The sequence below is a fragment of the Lagenorhynchus albirostris genome, chromosome 2 (genome assembly GCF_949774975.1).
Source record: "Lagenorhynchus albirostris chromosome 2, mLagAlb1.1, whole genome shotgun sequence".
Classification (NCBI taxonomy): domain Eukaryota; kingdom Metazoa; phylum Chordata; class Mammalia; order Artiodactyla; family Delphinidae; genus Lagenorhynchus; species Lagenorhynchus albirostris.
In genome coordinates, this window is record NC_083096.1 from 47,176,227 (window position 1) to 47,200,232 (window position 24,006).

The 24,006-nt window shown below is 42.3% G+C and overlaps 1 protein-coding gene across 1 annotated transcript in view; it reads right to left on the reverse strand.

Annotated features, from left to right (window-relative positions):
* Positions 1-24,006, reverse strand: part of LAMC1 (laminin subunit gamma 1) — a 131,055-nt gene that overhangs the window by 35,575 nt on the left and 71,474 nt on the right. Inside the window, exons 2-11 of the mRNA XM_060131948.1 lie at positions 14,121-14,425; positions 9,538-9,668; positions 7,334-7,500; positions 4,638-4,826; positions 3,698-3,815; positions 2,978-3,076; positions 2,750-2,886; positions 2,254-2,376; positions 1,973-2,162; positions 1,548-1,660 (exon numbers count right to left, since the gene is read on the reverse strand). Of these exons, the coding sequence (XP_059987931.1) occupies positions 1,548-1,660; positions 1,973-2,162; positions 2,254-2,376; positions 2,750-2,886; positions 2,978-3,076; positions 3,698-3,815; positions 4,638-4,826; positions 7,334-7,500; positions 9,538-9,668; positions 14,121-14,425 (1,572 nt within the window). The remainder of the gene's footprint in view (positions 1-1,547; positions 1,661-1,972; positions 2,163-2,253; positions 2,377-2,749; positions 2,887-2,977; positions 3,077-3,697; positions 3,816-4,637; positions 4,827-7,333; positions 7,501-9,537; positions 9,669-14,120; positions 14,426-24,006) is intronic.

Sequence of the window (24,006 nt, forward strand, 5' to 3'; positions counted from 1 at the left end):
AGTGTATTTCCCCATGTTATGAAATATCACTTGCTGTTTATATAATTCTTAGAAACTGATGACCTGAGGCTAAAGGACAGCTCTTCTATTTCTGCCTTGAATTTAGTTTTTACTACATTTATGGGTTTTTTCAACATTAGATCATGAGAGACATCTCCACTGTTAACGTACTTCCAACTTCAAACATTCTTAAGCCTCCCCATCCTAAAAGCACTCTTTCTTCGATCTGTCCCTACTCCCTAATTAGAGTCCAGTCCCTCTCTTTTCCTTCCCTCACAGCCGAACTTCTTAAAAGAATAATCTGTATTTTACTTCTTCACCTTTGAATTTACTTAATTTGTGATCTAATTTACTTAATTAAATCACTGCAATCTAACTTCAGTTTCAACACTTTTTTTTTTTTTTTTTTTCTGTGGTACGCAGGCCTCTCACTGTTGTGGCCTCTCCCGTCGTGGAGCACAGGCTCCGGACGCGCAGGCTCAGCGGCCATGGCTCACGGGCCTAGCCGCTCCACGGCATGTGGGATCTTCCCGGACTGGGGCACGAACCCATGCCCCCTGCATCGGCAGGCGGACTCTCAAACCACTGCGCCACCAGGGAAGCCCAACACTTCTTAAAAAAACAAACAAACAAAAAAAACCCCTCACCAATGCTTCTTCAGTTACCCAATACCAAAATCCAATTGTACTATCTTCCTAAACCTGTTAATTGTTCCTCTTCCTTAAAATTCTTTTTCTCTCAAGTCTCAGGTCATGGTCCTTAAATAACTGTTTCCAGGATTGCATCTTCTTTTCTCTTTCTGTATTTTTTTGTTATATTTCCAAGTTTAAAAATGATTACCCATACGTTGACAACCCTTTGATTCTAGATCTCCAGTCTCAACTTCTTCGTAAGCCCCATCCATATTTCTAACTACTTATAAGACATTTTCATCTGGATATTCATGCAGGCATCTCAAAAATCAACACATCCAAGCTGCTGATGCCACTTTCAATGCCACACCACCACTCTGATTCCTCTTCCCCCGACAGCTTTACCTTTCTATAGAAATAGGTCCTCATTAAAAAAAAAAAAAAAAAATTATAGGAAAAAAAATTTAAAGAAATGCTTAAAAACAGCTTTTTAAATTTAAAATTATAACAAATGTTCATTCAGTAATTTTTAATTTTTCATAATTTAGCCAATTTAGTTAAAAGGGCTTGATAGTTACATAAGCAAGAAATAAAAAGAAACAAAGGTTAAGCAATGTGAGCCAGCAGAATTATATTTGGGATTCTTAGAAGATTCTAATTATAGACAATGTAGCCTCAATAGGCTTATTTATTATAAAACAATACTATTTACTAATTTTGGCTAATTTTCTCCAGGTCCTTAAAAGTAGTTTTAAAATGCATTATTTTTATACATAATTCATGTATGATGAGGCAGTTTATACCACTTCTTTAGGATCAGTGTTATAGTATTAGAACTTTAGAGATAAACTTCTGATTATGGATCCTTTTATCTAATCATCTTAAATGATTCTCTTAAATTATATCATAACTTACTTCTCTCACTATATGTCCCACGGATCTTGATAGAGGTCAAATTGTTTAGGAGTTTCTGAAACTCGAAAGGGGTAAGAGTAGGCCTCCAAGGGTAATCTGTTGCTTCATGGAGCCTAGAGAAAAAGGAAGGGCCACATTAACCTCTGTAAGGACAATTCTGGGTGCTGAGAAAGCATTTCTTACTCATTTATGCCACCAACAATGCACTGCTCTGCCAATCTAACCAGGTCAGAGATGAGTCTGTTGGTTTGACAGTACAACTGGAAAAGGTACACGTCAACAAAGGGAAAGTTCCCTTTTACAAAGTCACCTTGAGAAGCCAGAAGTTTTTCTTCGACACACACCTTGAGGCCTGGTGAGCTTTGACAAAGAAACCACTTTTATAATTCTGGTCAAGTCAGATTTTAAAAACAGAACTGTCTTACCTGAAGACATATTTCACAGTGGTCTCACTCGGATAGGAATTGCCCTGAGCGATCAAGGGCACAGACACTCTTAGGCCAGCTCCCTCAAGCACCAGGTCTTCTGCAGAGAGGCGAGTGTCTCGCCTGTCCACTCGAAAGGAGAAGGAGAAGTTCTGACCATAACTCAGCACCTGCTTGCCCAAGAACTTTGCTGGAAGGCAGACACAATGGTGAGCAAGAATGTGAGAGTAAGAATAAACAGGGGCACACGCCAAGCCAGACCGCTTCCTAGCCTTACTTACCGGGGGCAATGAAGTACCTAGGAAAGTAGCTATCTGAAATGACAGCGATATCTTGCCTCTCAGAGGACCACTCAAATGATGCTTCAGAGCCATCCCTTTGTTCCACACGCCACCCATCCTCATCTGCAAGCAGAGGATGGAACACAAATGCCGTTACTTTGTAAATGTCCTGAATTCAGGTCCTCTATATACCACGAAATATATAGCAAGTCATCAATGAAAGTTTTTTAATAAATGGAGGCTATAACAGTACCTATATATGCTATACCCCTCAAGCTATAATCTTCTTTATTTTATATAATAGTTTATACTTAATTTGGTAAATTCTAAAACCATTTATATATACTTTCATTAAATTAAAAAGCCAAACAAAAATCACATACATTAAAAAACAAAGGGCTGATACCGTCAAAAGGGGCTCAAAGAGCTACTGACTTTTTAACACTGTAAGTCTAGTCTCACGATTCTAGAGGACAGAAGGAAAGGTCTACTTTACCTGTCTGAAAGGTAGAGGTTATAGAATAAACACTGTAGCCGACAGCATTTGTACAGACAGAAGAATGCCCAAAGCAGAAGCAAGGTGTGCAACCCATAGGATTAGATGATTCCAGATTAAAAAATCCAGGTTTGCATCTGAAAGAGATTAAGATACAATCAGGTATTCATTGTACTTGAAATATGATAACAGAGAAAATACAATACGGCTAGAGAAAAAATGATCTACCTCTCACAATTGAAGCCTTCGACATTGTCTTTGCAAACACATCTTCCTGTTTCAAAATTACATTCGTCTGTGCTGCCAGAAGGATTACAAGAGCATGGCCTATTGGATGGAAAATGGAGGAAAACAATGAAATAAGAGAAAAGATAAAGAAATTCCACTCAAAGTCAATCTTTTGTTTTATATGTTAACAGATTTTTAAAAAAGGAATAGAAAGAGCAAAATGAACCCTAAAGTCATCTTTATATTTGGATTTGACTTCAGTCAAGGATAACCATCACATTTAGACATTGAAAACTTTGCTTCACCTCTGTACAGAACAATCCTGGATCATCATTACAGCGAGAAGACAGCGAGAAGCCTTAAATCTTGGTTTACAAGTATCATGGGGGGAAAATGTTTATATGGCTGCAGATTAGCTACAACATCTATTATTAAGAATCAGCTACATTTGGGCTTCCCTGGTGGCGCAGTGTTCGAGAGTCTGCCTGCCGAGGCAGGGGACACGGGTTTGTGTCCTGGTCCGGGAGGATCCCACATGCCGCGGAGTGGCTGGGCCCGTGAGCCATGGCTGCTGAGCCTGCGTGTCCGGAGCCTGTGCTCCGCAACGGGAGAGGCCACAGCAGTGAGAGGCCCGTGTACCGCCAAAAAAAAAAAAAAAAAAAAAAAAAAAAAAAAAAAGCATCAGCTACATTTGGATTCTGCCCCCTTGAAAAATCTTACCTGCATCCAGCCTCAGTAAGAGAATGGTACCCAGGCTGGCAACGGTCGCATTTGTCCCCCATCACTCCAGGCTTACAGCTACATCTGCCATAGCTATCACACTGTGTACTGAGAGAACCTGAAATTTAAAGTGCTCAGTGTCAACCACCAGTTATGTAAGTAAAATTAATGTCTCAAAGAAAGAACGTTGGTAACTAAAAACAAAGCCTGAAAACCAGAATGCAGATTGTTTTTCAGTATCTAGATGGTAACCAAGAGAATAAAGATCAAATTTTAAATCAAAACACTCTCAAAATCATACCCCTTTAAGCCATGACTTTTAAACTTTCCAGACATACACCCTAAGATGAACCCACTCATAACTGCCGAAAAACACTAACGAATCACTCTGTACCCAGTGGTAAACCGTACACAAAACCAGTCACTGCTCTGTGGACGAGCACAGGCTCCTTATGGCCTGTGTCTAGAATTTAAGTATATACAGGCATGAATGACAAAAATAAAGTTCAAACTCCTGAAAAAGCACAACAGACTAAGAGCACTCTGCTCCTCTGAACACACACCAATGTGCTGAAAGAGTTCAGCCCTCCAAGGAGGTTAGACTAAACAAAATCATTAACAAGGAAGAACTCACGAAGAAGCTAACCTTTTACAGTCAAAGTTCAAATGGTCTTGATGATCTTATTGCTAATTATTTACAGAACCATTACTCAGGCCAACCCCACATTTTTATACACACCAGAAAATCATCTGAAGGCCCAACCTGGTTAAAGAGAGTAGAGGCAGATCCTAAATCATTTACATGTTATAACAATGTACACTCTCCTGTACTCAAGCGGTGCGAATCCCTAGGGAACAAAGCTTTATGTTCTGGGGGTACAGGGAGTGCTCATTTTGTCTTCCAACCATCACAATGAAGCAGACTCTGCCTGTCACTTACCAACAGGACTACAGTGGCAGGGAGAGCAGGCTTCTCTGTTCCCAAGGCGGAAGAAATTCTCCCGGCACCTCTCACAGTTGGCGCCGTCCGTGTTATCCTGGCAGTTGGTACAGTGGCCACCATGGCCCGTGGAACGGTACAGTTCAGAGTCAAAGTAGCATTCCTGCGATCGGCCATTGCAGTCACAGGCTGTTGGCCAAAACGTTAAGTCAGATCCAGGTTCCTTTACAAACAGCATTTTAAAAGACTCAAAGAAAACAAAACCATAATTCCCCACATCTCTGACAGACAGGTGGTGGCAGATTACGAACGACCGCCAGATGCACTGTTCATTCAAAAACAAAAACGAAAACTGTGTGTCTGTCTATAAAGGGTTCATACCGTCAGGTTAACAGCTTACTAAGTAATGTTCATCCTTATCAAAAATAGTACCATCATAAAATATAAGTAATCCTTGTACTTAGGAATCTCTGCATAGTTGTACACATACAAACAAAAGCCAAGTCAAATTACAATTTTTCTGAACCTTTATCCTTCATTCTAATACCAAGTCCAAGCACAAGGGGCCAATTTATATGTAGGCTTCAATTTATGTTAACTTTTCAGGGCTCAGACAATTCAAATATATTAGACACCAACTTCTAAAATGCCCGATTACTTGCATACCCAGACTGGAGTAATCTTGAGACACGTGGGTAAAAATTAGTGCCTCTTTCAAAAGAAGCAGGAAATCTATAGATCCACAAGAAAGTAAATCCACAAGAAGGGAAATCTAGATCCATAGATGCCTCCATCTGCTGGGAAGCCACAGTGCCAAATGGGTCATCTGTTAAGTAGCTCTATTCCCTACATGACGAGTATCTGTAGTCACTGAAAATCTTTATTATATTTATACTAAGATGATTTTTTCCAAATTATTGACCCTGCTCCAAGTACAGACACTAAATAAAAATAAAATTTTATTTGATTACAGATAGAGCAGGAGATTGTTGTTTAAAAAAATTTGAATATGTTTTTTTTTCTCCTCCCTGCCTTTACAATCAGTTCTTTTACAGTACTATATTTGAAAACTTTTTAGAAACTTGAATCGCTGGCACCAAGAATTAGAGTTAAGTAACTCTGAAAGCTCCCATTCCCTTCTTCATCAGCTATTTCTCTGCCCTCAAGTCTCCCTAGATTATCCCGCAATCAGCCCAGCTCACGGCACCTAAATGGTCTGGTGCTTAGAGACCGTGAGGCAGAACAATCCCCACGTCTATGCTGTCCTAACCCACTGCTAACAGCAGATGCTGTGGCTCCCTCATCATCAGCTGGTAAGAGAGAAGGCAGCTGTCATTCTCTCTTCCCTAGCTCCAGCACCCTGACAATACTGTAGTACTGTCACACCTGCAGAAACTTCTCTCTTTGACGGGCCACGGTGCCTGAAGGGACCAAAGAGGAAAGCAAATTGACTTAGCTCCTTATCAAAGTCTGTTAGCTACTGTATTCTGTTCACTTGCTAGTGAGAAGCTGGATATAATGTTACACTTGTTTTTTTCCCATAATGTTCCTGGATAGACTCAACATATGACATCATTAAGCAGATTACTTTTCAAACACATGTGTACATTTATTTAGATGTCACACCTTAGGAGTATTTCATTTTTTCTTTTATCAGCCTTTATCATGTGGTTTCCAACACTGGATATTACAGTTCAGTAAAAGAATGAAAGAAGTTAAAGTGCTTAGGAATGCTAGAGCAGGCTGTAAAATTTATCTGAAAATCAGGAATTTGTTGAGAAAAGAAAAGTTGAATAAGAAAATCTGCTGTAGGCAGCTAATGGAAACAGTCATGAGTCAAGATATTGGTCCTTTTTCAAGGTTTCTGCCAATAATTCCTGCAAGTTCAGAGTGTCTTCCTTCTTATTCCCTTTATTACCAAGAGGATACGATAAGGAATATTTATAAGGACATAAGAAAATGTTGCTGCTTTAAAAGTTTCTCACTTTCAAGTCCTTGGCAAATCATGACTACGTGGTTTCATGATTTTTCTCCTGAGATTCCTTTCTCTATCTCTTCAGAATAAACCAAGACATTATGAAGGAATAAACAATGTGTAATCTTTTTCATTTTACCTCTTCCTAAGAATACTAGGCTCTACTCTTCTTCCCAGAGCCACCCACCTCTGCATGACGGAAGTAGGAAATCCTCCCCATTGTGCTCTTTAGTGAGATAAAGAAAAAATAATTTTGATAAATAATCCATCGAATAGCAGTCTTAGTCTAGAACTCATCACACCTGACCAATGTTCATCAACAATCCTGGCTGTTCGAATAAACGAGCATTGAAAGCAAGAAGAATATTTTAAAGGGCAACAAAGAAAAGACTGGAGAAACCATATTTTAGAGTAGGCAACCCCAGCCCAGTATTTAGAGCTAAGCAAAGGCCAAACCTTGAAGATGCTGCTCCCATTCTGTTATGTGTGTTCATGAAGGAAACATAAAACCAGCACAGTTTACGTTTGTGGCCAATTGCCCACATCTATGATTTTCCTTTGACGTGCATGCAGGTTATTGTTCTACACTCTCAAATTAGGGAAGAAGCTCTGCCTTCCAGGCTTTTCCTTTCAAGGAGGAATCAAAGGAAGTCACCCATTCCTTCTCCCACCTCTGAAGTCCTCAAGACAATTTAGCAGACGAACACCAAGGGGCACTCACGCAGGCATTCGCTGGCACTCTCGGCAGTCGCCCTCCTCCACGGCCGGTCATTGAAGAAAGGAAGGCACTTCTCACAGTCTACGCCATAAGTATTATGTTTGCAATTACACACCAGCTTGTCAAATTCATTCTTCACACACTCGCTTGCATGTCCGTTACATTTACACCTGGGGAGAGAAGAGACCCTTAAAAGAATGAAACACGTATGAAGCCCTGAAACGGATGCAGAAAAAGGATGTACACAGAGAAGTGAAAACCACCTCAGGATGTTTTTGAGTTTACCGCTCAAAACTGTAAACTGAGGAACTGAGCAAGATTAAGTAATGACTGTGTGTTTCCAGGTATGAAGAAAAATCAAACAAGACAAAAAAAAAGGTAGCTTTATTTAACAGGGGATGGGGCATTAACCAGACATGAGAAGAAAGTCCCCAACAATTTCTGAGGACATCTGTAGGACCATTTCCTGAAGTGAAATGTGTGCATCTCAAGAGGCAGCCAAGTGTAGTGGTTAAGAAGAACATGGACTCCAAGGCCAGGCTGCCTGGGTTCGAAACCTTGCCCTGTGACTTACCAATGGAACTTAAACTCGGTGCCTTACCTGTAAAATAGGGAGGATGATAATACCTATTTCAAGGAGTTATTGAGAAGATCAAGAGGTTGCTACATGTATGTGCCCAGGACTGTACAGGCATATAACAAGTCAATAAATTTCAGCAGTTATCTGCCACCATGATTTTAAAGTATTTGATCTGAAGACAGTGAGAGACAGATACCACACCACCATACGGATCTCCGGTAGACTGACATTCCCTCGGGTTGTTTGGGGCAAGAATCCTTGAAGGAGCCTCTAGATGCAGGTACTACCATAAACTAAGGACTCATGGAAATCCCCATGAATACTAACACGCAGTCTGGTGCAGAGCCGTTACCCTCACTCACTCTTTAAAGATGGCAGTCAGTTCCACAGCTTCAAGCACCACCTAATAATACACTCAAACACTTCTGAAACACCTACAGTGCACGAGGATGAATCCCAAACGTATATCTCCAGGCCGTCTCTTTCTCCCAAGCTCCTGTCCTTGACTGCTGCACAAACTTAGATGTCCTCCACGACTTAAAACTTTACATTCTACAACTAAACTCACCACCTTCCCACATGAGCTCATCTTCTCCGTTTATTCTGTTAATGATACCACCATTCTCCTGGTCACTAAACCCTCAAAATCACCTTTGACTAAAATCCTGATAATTCTTCCTTCATAAAATGCACCTAAATGTTTCTTTCCATTCTGCTGTCACCACCTTAATGTCAGGTATTTGGTGTCACCTGACACCTAGATGACAGCATAATAACAGGAATATAAATTCTCTCGATCATATTCTACTGTTACCTTGCCTGCAGCTAATCTTCCTAATCTACTGTGTTGAAATCATAGCCCTAACACCAAAAAAGTACATGATTTCTCATTGGTTACAGTTTCCATCAACTTTCACTGAGCATCAATCCCACACCAGGAACACTGCATGCAAAAATAATGCTTCTGCTCTTGAGACTTCATAGTCTATTACAAGGGGAGGTAAGTCCAAGATTCTTGGCTCACTGTCTAAGGTCTCTGGCTACCAAACTCTCTGGTTTACAACTCCACAAATTCATATAAGATTTTCCTTAAGTCAAGGAGGTTTAAACGCTTCCAACTCTAAACTTTTGCTCATGACATGCACCCAACCCTCCTGCACCCAACCCAGACATCCTCTCTCCTTATCTAAACCCTACCTATTCTTCGATGCCCAGCTTAGATTCCATCTGTTTCTCTAGCCTGACAGTCTTGTAAGTATTCTCTGACATATGACATCTCTTTATCTAAAACGCTTAATGGTACCAGTATTTAACTTTTCGCATATTCATACATTGCCTGCCCCATTCACCTGTAGGATCCTAGAAGGTCAGGTCCTTCTCAGTAAGTGAATGTCAGACTTGCACTTCCTCAGTAGCGTCACAGTGCCTATCATAGAGCTTTGCGCTTAAATGCTCAATAAGAATTCACTAATGTGTTGATCTGACAAGGTTTTAGAAAACCTAATTACTTTGTTTCCAGGATAATGAGGTCCAAAAAACATTACTAATACAGTTGTAAACAAGTTGCTACATTCACTTCTACATCAAAGCTCCAATCACTTTCAAGGTTATTTAATGGTTTACTTACCTACCACCCACAGCGAAATCAGAGATTGCATAATAATAGGATTTGAGAACTTTGGGGTCATTAAACACTTCATCCCCAAAAGTGTTCAGGCGATTGAGTGTTACTCTGATGTCAGTGGCAGTTACCCATTCCTGTCAGAAAACAAAAACACAGAAAAGATAGGTAAAGGCACTGAAGATAAGAGACATATATGTGACAAAATCTTCTACACAGTTAATGTATCATTTAACTCATGTCCTCTTCTGGCATTAAATCTATTATAACACTCAAGGACTCCTTTCATTTCTTCATACTTGAATTTCCTTCTTGACTCTTCCCTTCTTTGATCTAAGTTGTTACTTGACCACTCAGAGTCTCCCAAGGCAGGAATAATATTAGTTTCTTCACAAGGCTGTAGAGAGGCTTAAGTGAAATATGCTTTTCAACGCTCAGCATGCATTAGGTAGTCAACACACGTCTCGTCTCTCCATCCTGTACCCACACCCCAAAGCCAGTCAAGAGAAGCCAGCACAGAACTCACGAAGTACCACCACTGTATCAGATACACTGGTCATTGCCTCCTCCTGCCCATCTTGTACCATCTCCCTCTCCCTCTTACCCACTCCACTATGGACAGATCTGGGAGACACATCCAAGCACAAAGCAATCAAGCATTACACTGGCCTGAACCAATCAGACGTACTCTTTGTCTTGACCCTTCCCAAATGTCACTTCTCATGAGGCCTTCCCTGGCCACCCTATCTAAAATCGCCACCCCCCAGCCCCCTGCAACTCCCTATTTCCCTTCCCTATTTTATTTAAACTGCCTGTCTCCATCACCACCACCTGCCCACCCCACCACTGCCACCACCAGATTATAAGCCCCACAGGGCAGGAATTTGTTTTGTTTTGTTCACTGCATTTCACTAGTGCTTAGCATATAGTTGGTGCTCAAGTAACATCTACCGAGCAAATGAACAGATTTGAGGAAACTCCAACTGATCAAGTCGGTAGGTATATCATAATGGCAGAGGACAAGAATGAAGGTTATACGGTTTTCCCCCCGGTTTTATGAGATCTAAGCGCTTATAATAAATGCCCTTTCATTGAGCTAATTTTAGTCAGATGTTTACATCTGTAGTAGTTATAACAATTATCCCAATGAATCATGTCTGCCAGTGTCCACAGCCTGTGTAGTCCCTGTATACACTGATTCTAGGCTTGGGTGTGTGACTTGCTTTGGCCAAGGAGACATCAGCAAATGTGACACAAGCAGACGTTTAACAAGCATCTGTGCACTGGGATTTACCCTCTTGGAATACCTCCTCCAACACATGAAGAAGCCTAGTCTAGCCCCCTTGAGGATGTAAGATCACAGGGAGAGAAAAACCCAGCTCCCAGCTGACCTGCCAGGGAGTGAGCCCAGGCCAACACAAAACCATGAGAAATAATAAATCACGGTTGTTTAAAACCATTAAGTTTTAGAGTGGTATATTACATAAAACTACCCATATATACCATGGCCACTTACTTACTTATTTATTTTATTTTTTGGCCACACCCCATGGCATGTGGGATCTTAGTTCCCTGACCAGGGATCGAACCCACCACACCCGTGCAGTGAAAGCACGGAGTCTTAACCACTGGGCTGCCAGGGAAGTCCCCCATGTCCACTTTAAGTCCTCTTCTGGGACTGCATATCAGCATTACCTACAGAGACGTTAACAAGCACGTGCAGAGCTGCAGGCGTCTATGTTTTCAGAAGGCTTCACATGAGACTGGGAAGCACACCCTGATTAAGAATCACTGCTTACACCAGGCCAAACACCTGGCATGTAGAACAACACAGAGAGCTCATCAAGGCTAATCTCCATGAAGCCTTCATGTATAATTAGAAAGGAGAAGAGATGATGATTTCACCATATCCAAACTTGGAACTCCAATAACAACGCCCACTCATGGCCACAATGTTAGGAATCTTTTAGTCGTCTGTAGTGTAAACAGCTAAACGTATCTCTGTGTTTAATGCTTATTATATCTTCGACAGGCTTCATCTTTATCACAGCTCTCCTGGAATAAAAGCTTCTCAAGAGTTGAATCTAAGTTTGTTTGTTTTTTTTCCTCCATAACAGGCATCTTAAAAAGAACAGACTCTAGAACTAGACTTTCTACGTTTTGAATCCCAGTTCTGCCACTTAAAACTGTGTGATTATGTATATGTATAACTGATTGACTTTGTTATAAAGCAGAAACTAACACACCATTGTAAAGCAATTATACTCCAATAAAGATGTAAAAAAAATAAAAAACAAAAAACCTGTGTGATTTGGGGCAAGTGATTTTACCTTTTCTGGGCCTCTGACTCCTCATCTGTAAAATGGAGAAAATAAAAGTATCTACCTTATAGAGTTATTGGGAAGGTTAAATGTGTTAATACATTTAATATATCTGAAGGGTTTAGAAAAATGCTTGTCACATTGTGGCACATTATAGTAAGTGCTATAATAAATGCTAATTATTATTATACATCACTGCATGCTTAGTAATATTCATACACATTAAAACCGGGGAAGTTTCTTCCGGGAGATCACAACTTTTAGAGGGAGGCACAGGGAGCAATGAGGGCAGAAGCCAACTGCCTCTCTGCTCACTGTCAGATCGGCTGCAAGTCGTATCAGTCAACCCTCCTTGGCAACTGTATATCAGAGCCAGAGCTCTTACATCCAGAGACGCATAATTAATGTTTCTGCATAATGATACCAAACGACCAAATCTATTGCAGATGCCCACAGCCTTTTGCCACATTTAGTCTTACAAGTTTCTGTGGCATGAAGAGTTAAGAAACGTCAGAATTCCTATAGCTGGGGGAACCGCTTTCAAGACGGGCTGACAAGGCAATACAGTTAGCAAAGGTGCCAGAAAACCACAGTCGCATCATTACCTCACTGCTTTTCCCTACTGACTATACTATTCCCTCCCCAGGACAGTAAAATACAGCAGTTCGTGTAGGAAGAGTCAAAGTTAGAAAATGTGTGCCAGCTGACAACTCAAAGAGTATTTAGAGGCCACTTGCGCCCTAGGTAATCTGTCTCCTGCTGTTTCATCTATCGAAGTCGGTTATTCTTTCTGCCATGTATTTTGAGCACACCTTACCGCCTTTGAGAGAAACATTTTTGAAAGACCTTTGCAAACACACTTATTGCTCACCAGAACCCTCAAAATCAAGATTTATGATCTCCCAGCAAACTACAGAAATACAATGGAAGGGAAGAACTGGGCCCAGCGAGAATATATTCTCATCTTTCGCCACTGTCCAAAGCCACGTGGCCAAATTAGACAAAGGGTCCTTGTACATAAAAAGTTCCAAAGAGAAATAATGAGGGAACACAAAGGCATAAGGCCCAGAAAAACAGGGAGGTTCCCTGGTTAGAAGTCACAACAGCTTTTCATAAAGTATACACAGCGTTTGCAAACCCACATCCAGTCTTTCTTGTCTCAGCGAATTAATACAGGCTGTCCCCATTTAGATGTTAACTCTAGCCACGTGACAGAAGCATCTCCAGTCTGTGTGAATGTGCTGAGTGTGGCATGACACGCATCTGTCTCTCCATAATCAAACAGCAAGAACATAAGAAAAGGTCACAGACATCTAAGCAATACAGAAAGATTCCAAATTATAGTGTATAAGGAATAAGCATACGGCATTTATGAAAAAAGAAACCTTTAATTCTTTCTATTGCCATATAGGGAAAAGTTTCTATCACCATTCTTAAGCAATATACCAGGGTTACCTAAATTTATATCTTGTCACAAAAACCAGTGCTTTTAGGTAATGAAGAGTTTTCATAGTGATTGGCAACAGTACCAGACAAACCCAACCAAAATTTCCTTGTACAATAACGAAGGAAGGTAGAGTTCTTAAACATCTTGCTTCAGTTGTTCCCTCTTCCTAATATTAAAAAATAGTTTTCTGGGCTTCCCTGGTGGCGCAGTGGTTGAGAGTCTGCCTGCCGATGCAGGGGACACGGGTTCGTGCCCCGGTCTGGGAAGATCCCACATGCCGCAGAGCGGCTGGGCCCGTGAGCCATGGCCGCTGAGCCTGCGCGTCCGGAGCCTGTGCTCCGCAACGGGAGAGGCCACAGCAGTGAGAGGCCCGCATACCGCAAAAAAAAAAAAAAAAAATAGTTTTCTTGTTTTGTCAAATCAAAGAAGAGGTACGACAGGATACAAAAAATTTGGTAGATTCATTCAAATACCCTCCTTCAAAAGGAAGGCAGAAGCAAAATGTTTCCACTGCAAGTACAGAGACTCAAGTCAAAATAGTTCAACATTTTAAAAAATCTGTAAAATTTACATCTCAGAATACACGTGCATGAAAACTAAGAACAAACATCAACTGGGCAGCAGAAATAAAACTACTTTCCTTCACTTATTAAGAGTACACAGGAGAGCAGAATAAAATCCAGCTGCCTGTCCTGGTGGAGTAGGTGCTATTCCTACCCCTTACTTCAAAAGTGGGACCATGGCCCCCCACTACAATGATCTTCCTGCATCCTGCATATGGAAGAACTGACTGGCTACCAAGACAACCGCTAGGTGCCTACCTGCAGCACAGGGCTATTGTCAAAGTTGTAGGCACTGGGCCTTCCTTCCAGGGTTGAAAAGGCCACGTTGCCCCCGGTGAGAGGGGAAATGTCACTGAATTCATCTGTGCACAAGGCCTGCTGCTCGTCCCCTCCCGTCCTGATGAAGCCTCGGTTTGCCTTCGAGTAGGTGTTCTCGCAGGAGCCGCTGTAGTACTGGTAAGGGACCCAGGGCCCCTCTTCCCGTGTGCGCTTGTAAATGGCGAAGCTCTCCGGGCGGCTGGTGTGGAACTTGAGGCGCACGTATGTGATGTCAAACGCTTTTCCTGTGGGGCAAACACATCGATGTCCACAAGTCATACGTATGAAGCAAAGAAACCCCCTCTATTCCCACTTTGCTTTGGAACTTGACAAAGAAAGAGGATACAAACCAACCTGTGCACACTACGCTAAGAGGGTTCCAGAACACAACACGCTGGCTGTGTCCCGTAGGCTACTGTAAGCCTGGAAACGGTGCGTGTTTTCCCACAGAAATACGTTATAGCTGCACTCGTAAGTTGGCTCATAAAAGCCCATTTATGATGTGTGTTGTTAAAATTTTGGTTGCCATGAAAAATGATAGCATGTATTATGTACTTATATTGTTAAACAAAAATAAAATTGAGTGAAAATGAGCATTTATCCTTAATGCCGGTGCTTCCACAAAAGCTTAATTAAAAGACAGAAAAGAAAATATTTGCTGGCTTTCTAAATGGGTCTTCTGGGCACTTTCAAGATTTTTAAAAATTCGTTCTGTATTAATTTTAATGTTACTTCTTGATGCAGGAAGAGTATCATCAGCACTATTCTACTTACTTACGAGGTTAAGAAAGAGAAATCTGAGAGAGAGTGAAGGACGGGGCTTCCCTGGTGGCGCAATGGTTGAGAATCTGCCTGCCAATGCAGGGGACACGGGTTCGAGCCCTGGTCCGGCAAGATCCCACATGCCGCAGAGCAACTAGGCCCGTGAGCCACAACTACTGAGCCTGCGCGTCTGGAGCCTGTGCTCCGCAACAAGAGAGGCCACGATAGTGAGAGGCCCGCGCACCACGATGAAGAGGGGCCCCCACTTGCCACAACTAGAGAAAGCCCTAGCACAGAAACAAAGACCCAACACAGCCATAAATAAATAAATTAAATTAAAAAAAAAAAAGAGTGAAGGACAGTGATTGAGATATGGGGGCAGGGACTACAGCAGGAAAGAAGAAAAAAAACTCCTCTAGTAGCTGACAAAGAGATGACAAAAAAAGAGAAAGAGAGAAGAGAAAGGCGGTTTAAAGAAGCTGTGTTCGTTCAAAAGAGAATATATGAGACATGAGTGCTGAGCAAGAAAGGACAGCAACAGGGAGGAGCGAACGGGCTGTCATCCCTCTGGAAGAAGAGTCACTGCATCAGGCAGCTCCCTGCAGCAGGCAGAACACAGCCTGACGGCTGGGACAGCTTGGTTGCCAGCCAGCAGGATTTCAGGTGGGTAAAAAAGATAATGTGCAGCTGTTTTTAAACACCATTCATTCACAGATTGGTCTTTCTATCTCTGACAATATCTATATTTTGCTGCTTCTATGTTATAATGAAGATCACGGTTTGTCAACAAGTATTTATTGGGCACAAGTACATGCTCAGTCCCATGTTATATACTTTGGGGGACAGGATGCACTAGACATAAGTGGTCCTTGAACTCGAGAAGCTTACAGTCTCTTCTGTCCAAGTGAATCAACTTCACAGGAAGAACCACCCTACAAAGCCCACAGAAGAGGAATTCCTGCACTCTCAGAAGTGTTGAGGAGAGACTTCTGCCATTCTCTCACTTCCTCACACCCACTCATCCCCAGGGGAGAAGAAGTGTTGCTCACGTGTGGCCCAGAATCTCCTCAGCTCTCTCCTAGTTGCCACCCGAGTCCCTCTCTCTCCTCTCCCTCACTCCTCAGTGCAAGACAGCACCTCTCCCACTGTGCGGGGGAGGCCTGCTGCTGTCCTGCTCCTCGACTCAGGACTAAGTGCGTGAGTTCAGGTGGGGTGGGGCAAAAGGCCCAGGTAAGCTATATGCCCAGGCTCTGTTCTTCAAGCCAGTTTTACCTGTAATAAAACTGATATGATGGGCCATATCTGACTCCATTTCCCAACTGGTTCAGATCTTAAAAGAGGGGTTTGATTAACTGTCCCCCATATAATGAAACATTCACACGCATGAGATCTTGAACATAAAGGTGTATGGTATGATGGAAAAAACACAGGACTGGGCATTATGAGACCTAAGTAGACATCCTGGCTCCTTCAATTACTAGCTGTGTGATTTCTGTTCCGTCATTTTCTCCTCTGTAAAAATGAGGGTGATACAGACATAGAGAACAGACTTGTGGTTGCCAAGGAGGAGGGGTGGGTAGGGGAGGGAAAGATTGGGAGTTTGGGATTAGTAGATGCAAACTATTATATATAGGATGGATAAACAACAAGGTCCTACTGTATATCACAGGGAACTACATTCAGTATCCTGTGATAAACCATAATGGAAAAGAAGATAAAAAACAATATATATGTATAAACTAAATCACTTTGCTGTACAGCAGAAATTAACACAACATTGTAAATCAACTATACTTCAATAAAATTAAAAAAAGAAAATGAGGGTGATAATCCCTGAGCCTCCTACCTCAAAGAGTTGTTGGAAGGTCAGACTAAGATCTTGCATATACCTGATTCATTATAAAACGCTATACAAATATAAGGCATTATTATAATACGGTACAGAAGAGAATTCGTGAACTAGGATCCTGGAGATGTTCACACACAAGAGCCTGATTGCACAAGGGCCTACCTGGTATAGTTGCCAAAGAATATTTTACAAATCCAGATCTTCTACCTAGGAGGCAGTATAACACTTTGTCTGGACACAGGTCATGCAAATACAGTTTACAACCTTCTTGTTCAAAGAATGCAAATTTAACCTGTATCTCTTTACTGTGTTAAAAATGTAAAGACGTCATCTTTGAATGAAGGCGAGGTTATAATACAGTATCTATGGCATTCCAGAGACTATCTAAAACATTCTGGAATGGTAAAACAATTTAGTTTTACTCATGAGTATGTGGCTTGGGATGTTCAAAGGCTTACTCACTAATCTGTGGATTACAGATTACCCTTGCTTTTCTATTTTCTCTGTCTACATTTCTGCCATCTCATTGTTCTTTAGCAACCCAACCTACAGGAGAATGGATCAAAGGAGAAGAGGTAAATGGATCAGGGTATCCTGTGTCCCAGACAAACATCTGCACCACAAAGCCACACACTGAAAGAAACAGGCATACGTGGTCACTCAGTGTCGGCACAAACACAGCGATGGGTGGCAGAACGTCAGAAAAGCAACTCCGCTAGCATTAAACTTTGAAGCACCCTAGCTTGCTGCTGCTGGCGCTGCCTCACCATGCCTCATTTTCAGAGCTGCTTTTTTCATTCTAACTTACAGCTACAGTTGAAAGAAGTAGAGGGCTCTGTGGCAATCTGCAAGGGAGGCTCACGCATTCCACACAACAAGATGGCCATGTGCGTGACCTTCGACATTGCAGCCAGCCCAGCAGTGGATACAGGTCACCGCAATTCCATGTGATGAGTGCTATGACAGGGGAAGGACATGAGGTTTTGGGAGCATGGAGGAAAGTCACCTAACCCACATCTATAAGGTCAAGAAATTTTCTAGAGGAGGTGACATCTAAATCCAAGACCTGAGGAATGCAGAGGAATTAGCTAGGCCAACAGAGATCAGTCATCCAGGCAGATGGAATAGGATGTATGAAAGCCCAGAGAACACAGAGGAGTGGCCACTGGAGGAATCAGAGGTGTGCAGTACATCTAGAACTGGAGAGAGTGGCTGCAGGTGAGTCAGCTAGCAAGCACAGCACGCCAGGCCTGAGGCCACGCTAAAGAGCAACTTCAACTTCCTCAGGCTGATGGCAAGCCATTGAAGGATTTACGTCAGGAAATGTATGATCAGGTTTGATTTTCAGAAAGATCATTCTGGCCACTGTGTGGAGATTAGGTTAGAAGGGACAGGACTAAAGGTAGAGAGACTATTTAAGAAGATGTGGCGGTAATCCTGGCCGACAGTGGCTGAACTAAGAATAGGGACAGCTGGAATAGAGAAATGAACGGATTTGGGTGACATGTAGTTAGCAGACTTCAATAGTAATTTGTAACTGATGGAGGAGAGCAGGAATCATTTCGGAAAGCCTTCTTTACTTTTACCCTATTGACATTCTGTTTCATTGCCAAAGCTTCCTTTATGCATTCTACAAAGTGGAAGGATTGAGAATAACATTCAGTTTTCTAGTTTAAAAACAGCCAAATGGAGAGATGTACCATCCACTGAAATAGAGAAGAAAGGAGGTTAAAGCAAAATTGGAGGCAGAAGTGGAGGGCAGGATGGGGAGATGAGTTCTATTTTGGATACACAAGATTTAAGGTGTCTGTGGTCAACTAGACAAGAAAAAGTGTCTAGTAGGGAGCTGGATGTGAATAGTCTGATGGCCCAGGAGAGACATCTAAGTTAGAGATACAGATTTGGGATTCATTAGCCTGTGGATGGATGATGAAGATGTGGTATGGTTGAGACCGATGAGGTCAGAGTGTTGAGCGAGGAGGGAGCTGACTTTTAGGATCATGCTGAGGAGCAACAACATTTAAAGCACAGCCAGAAGACGAGGCAACAGAGGAGACTATGAAGACCAGAGGGAGGAGGGCAAGTAAAAGACAACACAGAATATCACAGAAGCCGAGAGGGTGAAGAAGGAAAGAATCAACGGTGTTTAAATCGGCTAAGCGAATAAAGTAAGATAATGACTAAGAAGCGTCCAATGGCTTCAAGCCACAAAGAGGTCATTGAGGTGCTTAGTGAGAGCAGTCCCACCGGCAGCGATCTTGCTGGGTTGGAACTGAGAATGTATGGTAGATAGGACGTGGGAAGGTAGACACAGTGAGTGTAGCCAACCTGGTATGACATCTGGCTAAAGGGTAGGAGAAAGAGAAGAGGACGGTAATTGGAGGGGATACAGGGCCAGGGGAAGATTTTTCCCTTTTTTTGTGAGAGAAGTTACAAGGCTGTATTACATGCTGTTGTGCTCCAGTCAGCAGAAAGAGAAAGAATGACTGTGGAAACAAGGCGGGGAAACAAGAATGTGATTCAGCACTGGTGAAAGGACTGGCTCCATAAAGGAGAAAACCTGCATCCTTGCTTTCTACCTGGGTGCAAATGTAAGTGATTTAGTAGGTTTTAGAGGATGGAAGTTGAAAGAGTTCTAACTGATGACTTTATTTTTTCTGTGCAGTGAAAATCAAGGGTACCTGCTAAGGGGCTGAGGGCAAAGCCAGTGGGGAATATCTGAAGGGCGTGTAGAGGCACGATAGAGACTAGCAGAAAGCTGACTAGAGAGAAAGGCTTGCTGGGCAGAGACAACGCTGCCAGGATGAGGGTACGGACATCTTCGTGGAGGCGTGATTTTCTACAGCAGCACTTAGCACCTCCTGTACAGGGTCAATGGAAGGACAATAAGGTAGCGGGATTGATGTAACTCCAAGGAACTTAGAATCTAACCTGAATAAATAAGGAAGCAAATACAGAAAACAGAGTGGAAGAGTCATGGCTTGAATATCCTGTGTTATCTGAAACTACCTGTAATCATGGATAATCAAGAACCGTAAACTGAAGGAGCTACTTTTTATTCCATTAAACAACTATAGTCGAGACCTTCCATGTGCTTGTTCACACACTCTCTCTCTCTGAATACACTTCTCTACTCTTTATCTGTCCATCCTACTCATTTCACAGTTGACAGAGTAAGAAGATCTAGTTAAATGGCAAATGAACAGAAAAGAGGACTAGGTCTCCGTTTTTCCAATGATAGCGACGACACTACCTTCATACTGTGGGGGCATGCAAAAGTAGACGAAGGACTTTAAAGGAAAGGAACCAAGCCAAACAATTAAGAAAACCAGTAAGTACACGTCTGGAAAGTATTCCAGCAGCTCTACAGCTAGAACGTCTTTCCCCTTCACCTCACGTTCATGCACATGAAGACTAACCATGGGACTTCCCTGGTGGTGCAGTGGTTAAGAATCCGCCTGCCAACGCAGGGGACGCGGGTTCGAGCCCTGGTCCAGGAAGATGTCACATGCCGCGGAGCAACTAACCCCGTGCGCCATAATTACTGAGCCTGCACTCTAGAGCCTGCGCGCCACAACTACTGAAGCCCGTGCGCCACAACTACTGAAGCCCGTGTGCTCTGGGGCCAGCGTGCTGCAACTACTGAAGCCCACACGACTAGAGCCCATGCTCCGCAACAAGAAAAGCCACCACAATGAGAAGCCCGTGCACCGCAAAGAAGAGTAGCCCCCGCTTGCCGCAACTAGAGAAAGCCCACGCAGCAACGTCGACCCAACACAGCCAAAAATAAATAAATTAAAAAGTAAAAAAAATACTAACCATGGGTATACACACCCTCAAGAAAATATTTAGCTTCTGAAGGGTCTGCTGCCTCCCCCGCCTCCCCTTGCCACATTCCTTCCATAAACAAAAAGACTCAAGTGCAGATCTTTAGAACGAAGCACACAAAATTAACTAATACTTCCTGCTCTGAATCCTACAGTGAATCTGGCTGAGGGACTAAGAGCAGGGGAGGGGGCCACCTGGACAATGAGAATCCAGCCTTTGTGCACACAGGGCCAAGCCAAGGAATTCTGCTTAAGCCTCCTACGTGGTGAAGTATGTCTAATCTCTCTGAGTAGGGGAGAAACCCTTCCTGTCTTAGAATTGGATTCAAGTACTAACTGCTGGGGAACATAAATGCTTCTCTGTTATGTGCAGCTCAGAAGAATTCCATGAGGATGTTGTGAAACAGCCTCCTTTACAGTGAAGTAATGAGCGACAATGGCCATACAGAATTTCACAAAACTTCCAAATGCCCTTCCATGGCCTGAATTAGAAGATAACTGGCTCATTCTGAAATATCAAATTAGGAGTCACTGATTCACTATTGTTCTTACGTGCTCACTCCTCAGATTCAGAAAATGACTATTCTCTTTGCAGTCAGACTTGATCTGAGGAATACGAAACTTTAATGAGGCTGCAGCACAGAAAGTCAATTAGAGATGGTAGATGTTTAGGTTACTAAATGGGAGTCTCCAAACAGCTAACACAAACAGTAGTCACAGAAAGCAACTATTTGAAAATGTTTCCAATTTTGTTAGTATAACTGCTGGCTGAAATAGGAGTTCCCAGGACGAACTGTACAGCTGCGTACCAGCTGTTATTGTTCCACCTCAGCAGACAGATTGTACAAATACGGCCTCACCAATCAAGATGACCCAGGGCCAGCTAATGCTGAATGTGGGATCCTCAAGTGGACACAGATGGGAGATCAGAAAGCGTGGAGAGGAACAGTCAAGCACAGATAGAATGTGTTGGGGTGATCTGGGTACATGGAGTTATTCCAACTGTTAGAAGACTCTTTCCTAACTGCCTGTTGAAGGGCTAGTTTTCTATGGCTCAAAACTTACCTTCAAAATACATTGTTTTTAAAAACTTACTATCCCGCTCCTTTCCCTGAAATTTCGGTGCTCTTTTTTCAAGGCCCCTCTCTTGTCAGTCAGCTAAGTGCCAACAGTGTGAGGGGACAATCCCATAGGAACTGCATCTAAATCAGTCAGCACAACTTATGAACGAGGACAACTAACCTTTATAGCTTTCTATGAAACAGTCTTTTTTTTTTTTTTAAAGGAATAAAAGCGATTTATCAGCATAAGTAACTGAAAAGCCCATGGTCTGGTCTGGCTTCACGTAAGACTTAATCCAAGGATACAAGTGATGATATCAGAGGTTTGTTGGCCCCTACCACCCCCCTTTGCTTTTCTCTGTGTGTCCACTTCACCCCAAGCAGGCTCTTCTCAAGTCGGGACCTCCTTGCTTCTCAAGGCTGAAGTCTATCCAGTGTGGCAAACCCAGGAGGAAGTTTAACTTTCATTGGAGCAGGTGGAAACATGTGGCCATCTCTAAGTCAATCAGGCCAGCGGGTTGAGATGGTCCAAACAGTCAGGCTGGGACAGGTGAGGTGAGCCAGTGAGGTGGAGAGGCAGAGGGTAGTGATGGAGGAATACAGGGTTAGGCTTCCCAAGACCACCTGGGGAGATTAGCACAAAGGAAACTGGAATGCATTTACTAGAAGAAAAGAAATGGAAGCTGAGCAGGTAGAAAAAGACGGATGTTCACTCCTTATTGCTTAAGCTTGTTAAGAAAATAACAGTAATAGTTTATGTTTATCAAATGCTTATTAGGCACCTGGCACTGCTCTAAGTACTTTATTCTTTTTTTTTTTAACATCTTTATTGGAGTATAATTGCTTTACAATGGTATGTTAGCTTCAGCTTCACAACAAAATGAATCAGTTATATACATACATATATTCCCATATCTCTTCCCGCTTGCGTCTCCCTCCCTCCCACCCTCCCTATCCCACCCCTCCAGGCGGTCACAAAGCACCGAGCTGATCTCCCTGTGCTATGCGGCTGCTTCCCACTAGCTATTTACCTTACGTTTGGTAGTGTATATATGTCCATGCCTCTTTATCGCTTTGTCACCGTTTACCCTTCCCCCTCCCCATAACCTCAAGTCCGTTCTCTAGTAAGTCTGTGTCTTTATTCCTGTTTCACCCCTAGGTTTTTCATGACATTTTTTTTTTTAAATTCCATATATATGTGTTAGCATACGGTATTTGTCTCTCTCTTTCTGACTTACTTCACTCTGTATGACAGACTCTAGGTCTATCCACCTCATTACAAATAGTTCAATTTCGTCTCTTTTTATGGCTGAGTAATATTCCATTGTATATATGTGCCACATCTTCTTTATCCATTCATCCGATGATGGACACTTAGGTTGTTTCCATCTCCGGGCTATTGTAAATAGAGCTGCAATGAACATTTTGGTACATGACTCTTTTTGAATTATGGTTTTCTCAGGATATATGCCCAGTAGTGGGATTGCTGGGTCATATGGTAGTTCTATTTGTAGCTTTTTAAGGAACCTCCATACTGTTCTCCACAGTGGCTGTATCAATTTACATTCCCACCAACAGTGTAAGAGGGTTCCCTTTTCTCCACACCCTCTCCAGCATTTATTGTTTCTAGATTTTTTGATGATGGCCATTCTGACTGGTGTGAGATGATATCTCATTGTAGTTTTGATTTGCATTTCTCTCATGATTAGTGATGTTGAGCATTCTTTCATGTGTTTGTTGGCACTCTGTATATCTTCTTTGGAGAAATGTCTATTTAGGTCTTCTGCCCATTTTTGGATTGGGTTGTTTGCTTTTTTGTTATTAAGCTGCATGAGCTGCTTATAAATTTTGGAGATCAATCCTTTGTCAGTTGCTTCATTTGCAAATATTTTCTCCCATTCTGAGGGTTGTCTTTTGGTCTTCTTTATGGTTTCCTTTGCTGCGCAAAAGCTTTTAAGTTTCATTAGGTCCCATTTGTTTACTCTTGTTTTTATTTCCATTTCTCTAGGAGGTGGGTCAAAAAGGACCTTGCTGTGATTTATGTCATAGAGTGTTCTGCCTGTGTTTTTCTCTAAGAGTTTGATAGTTTCTGGCCTTACATTTAGGTCTTTAATCCATTTTGAGCTTATTTTTGTGTATGGTGTTAGGGAGTGATCTACTTTCATACCTTTACATGTAGCTGTCCAGTTTTCCCAGCACCACTTATTGAATAGGCTGTCCTTTCTCCACTGTACATTTCTGCCTCCTTTGTCAAAGATAAGGTGACCATATGTGCGTGGGTTTATCTCTGGGCTTTCTATCCTGTTCCATTGATCTATCTTTCTGTT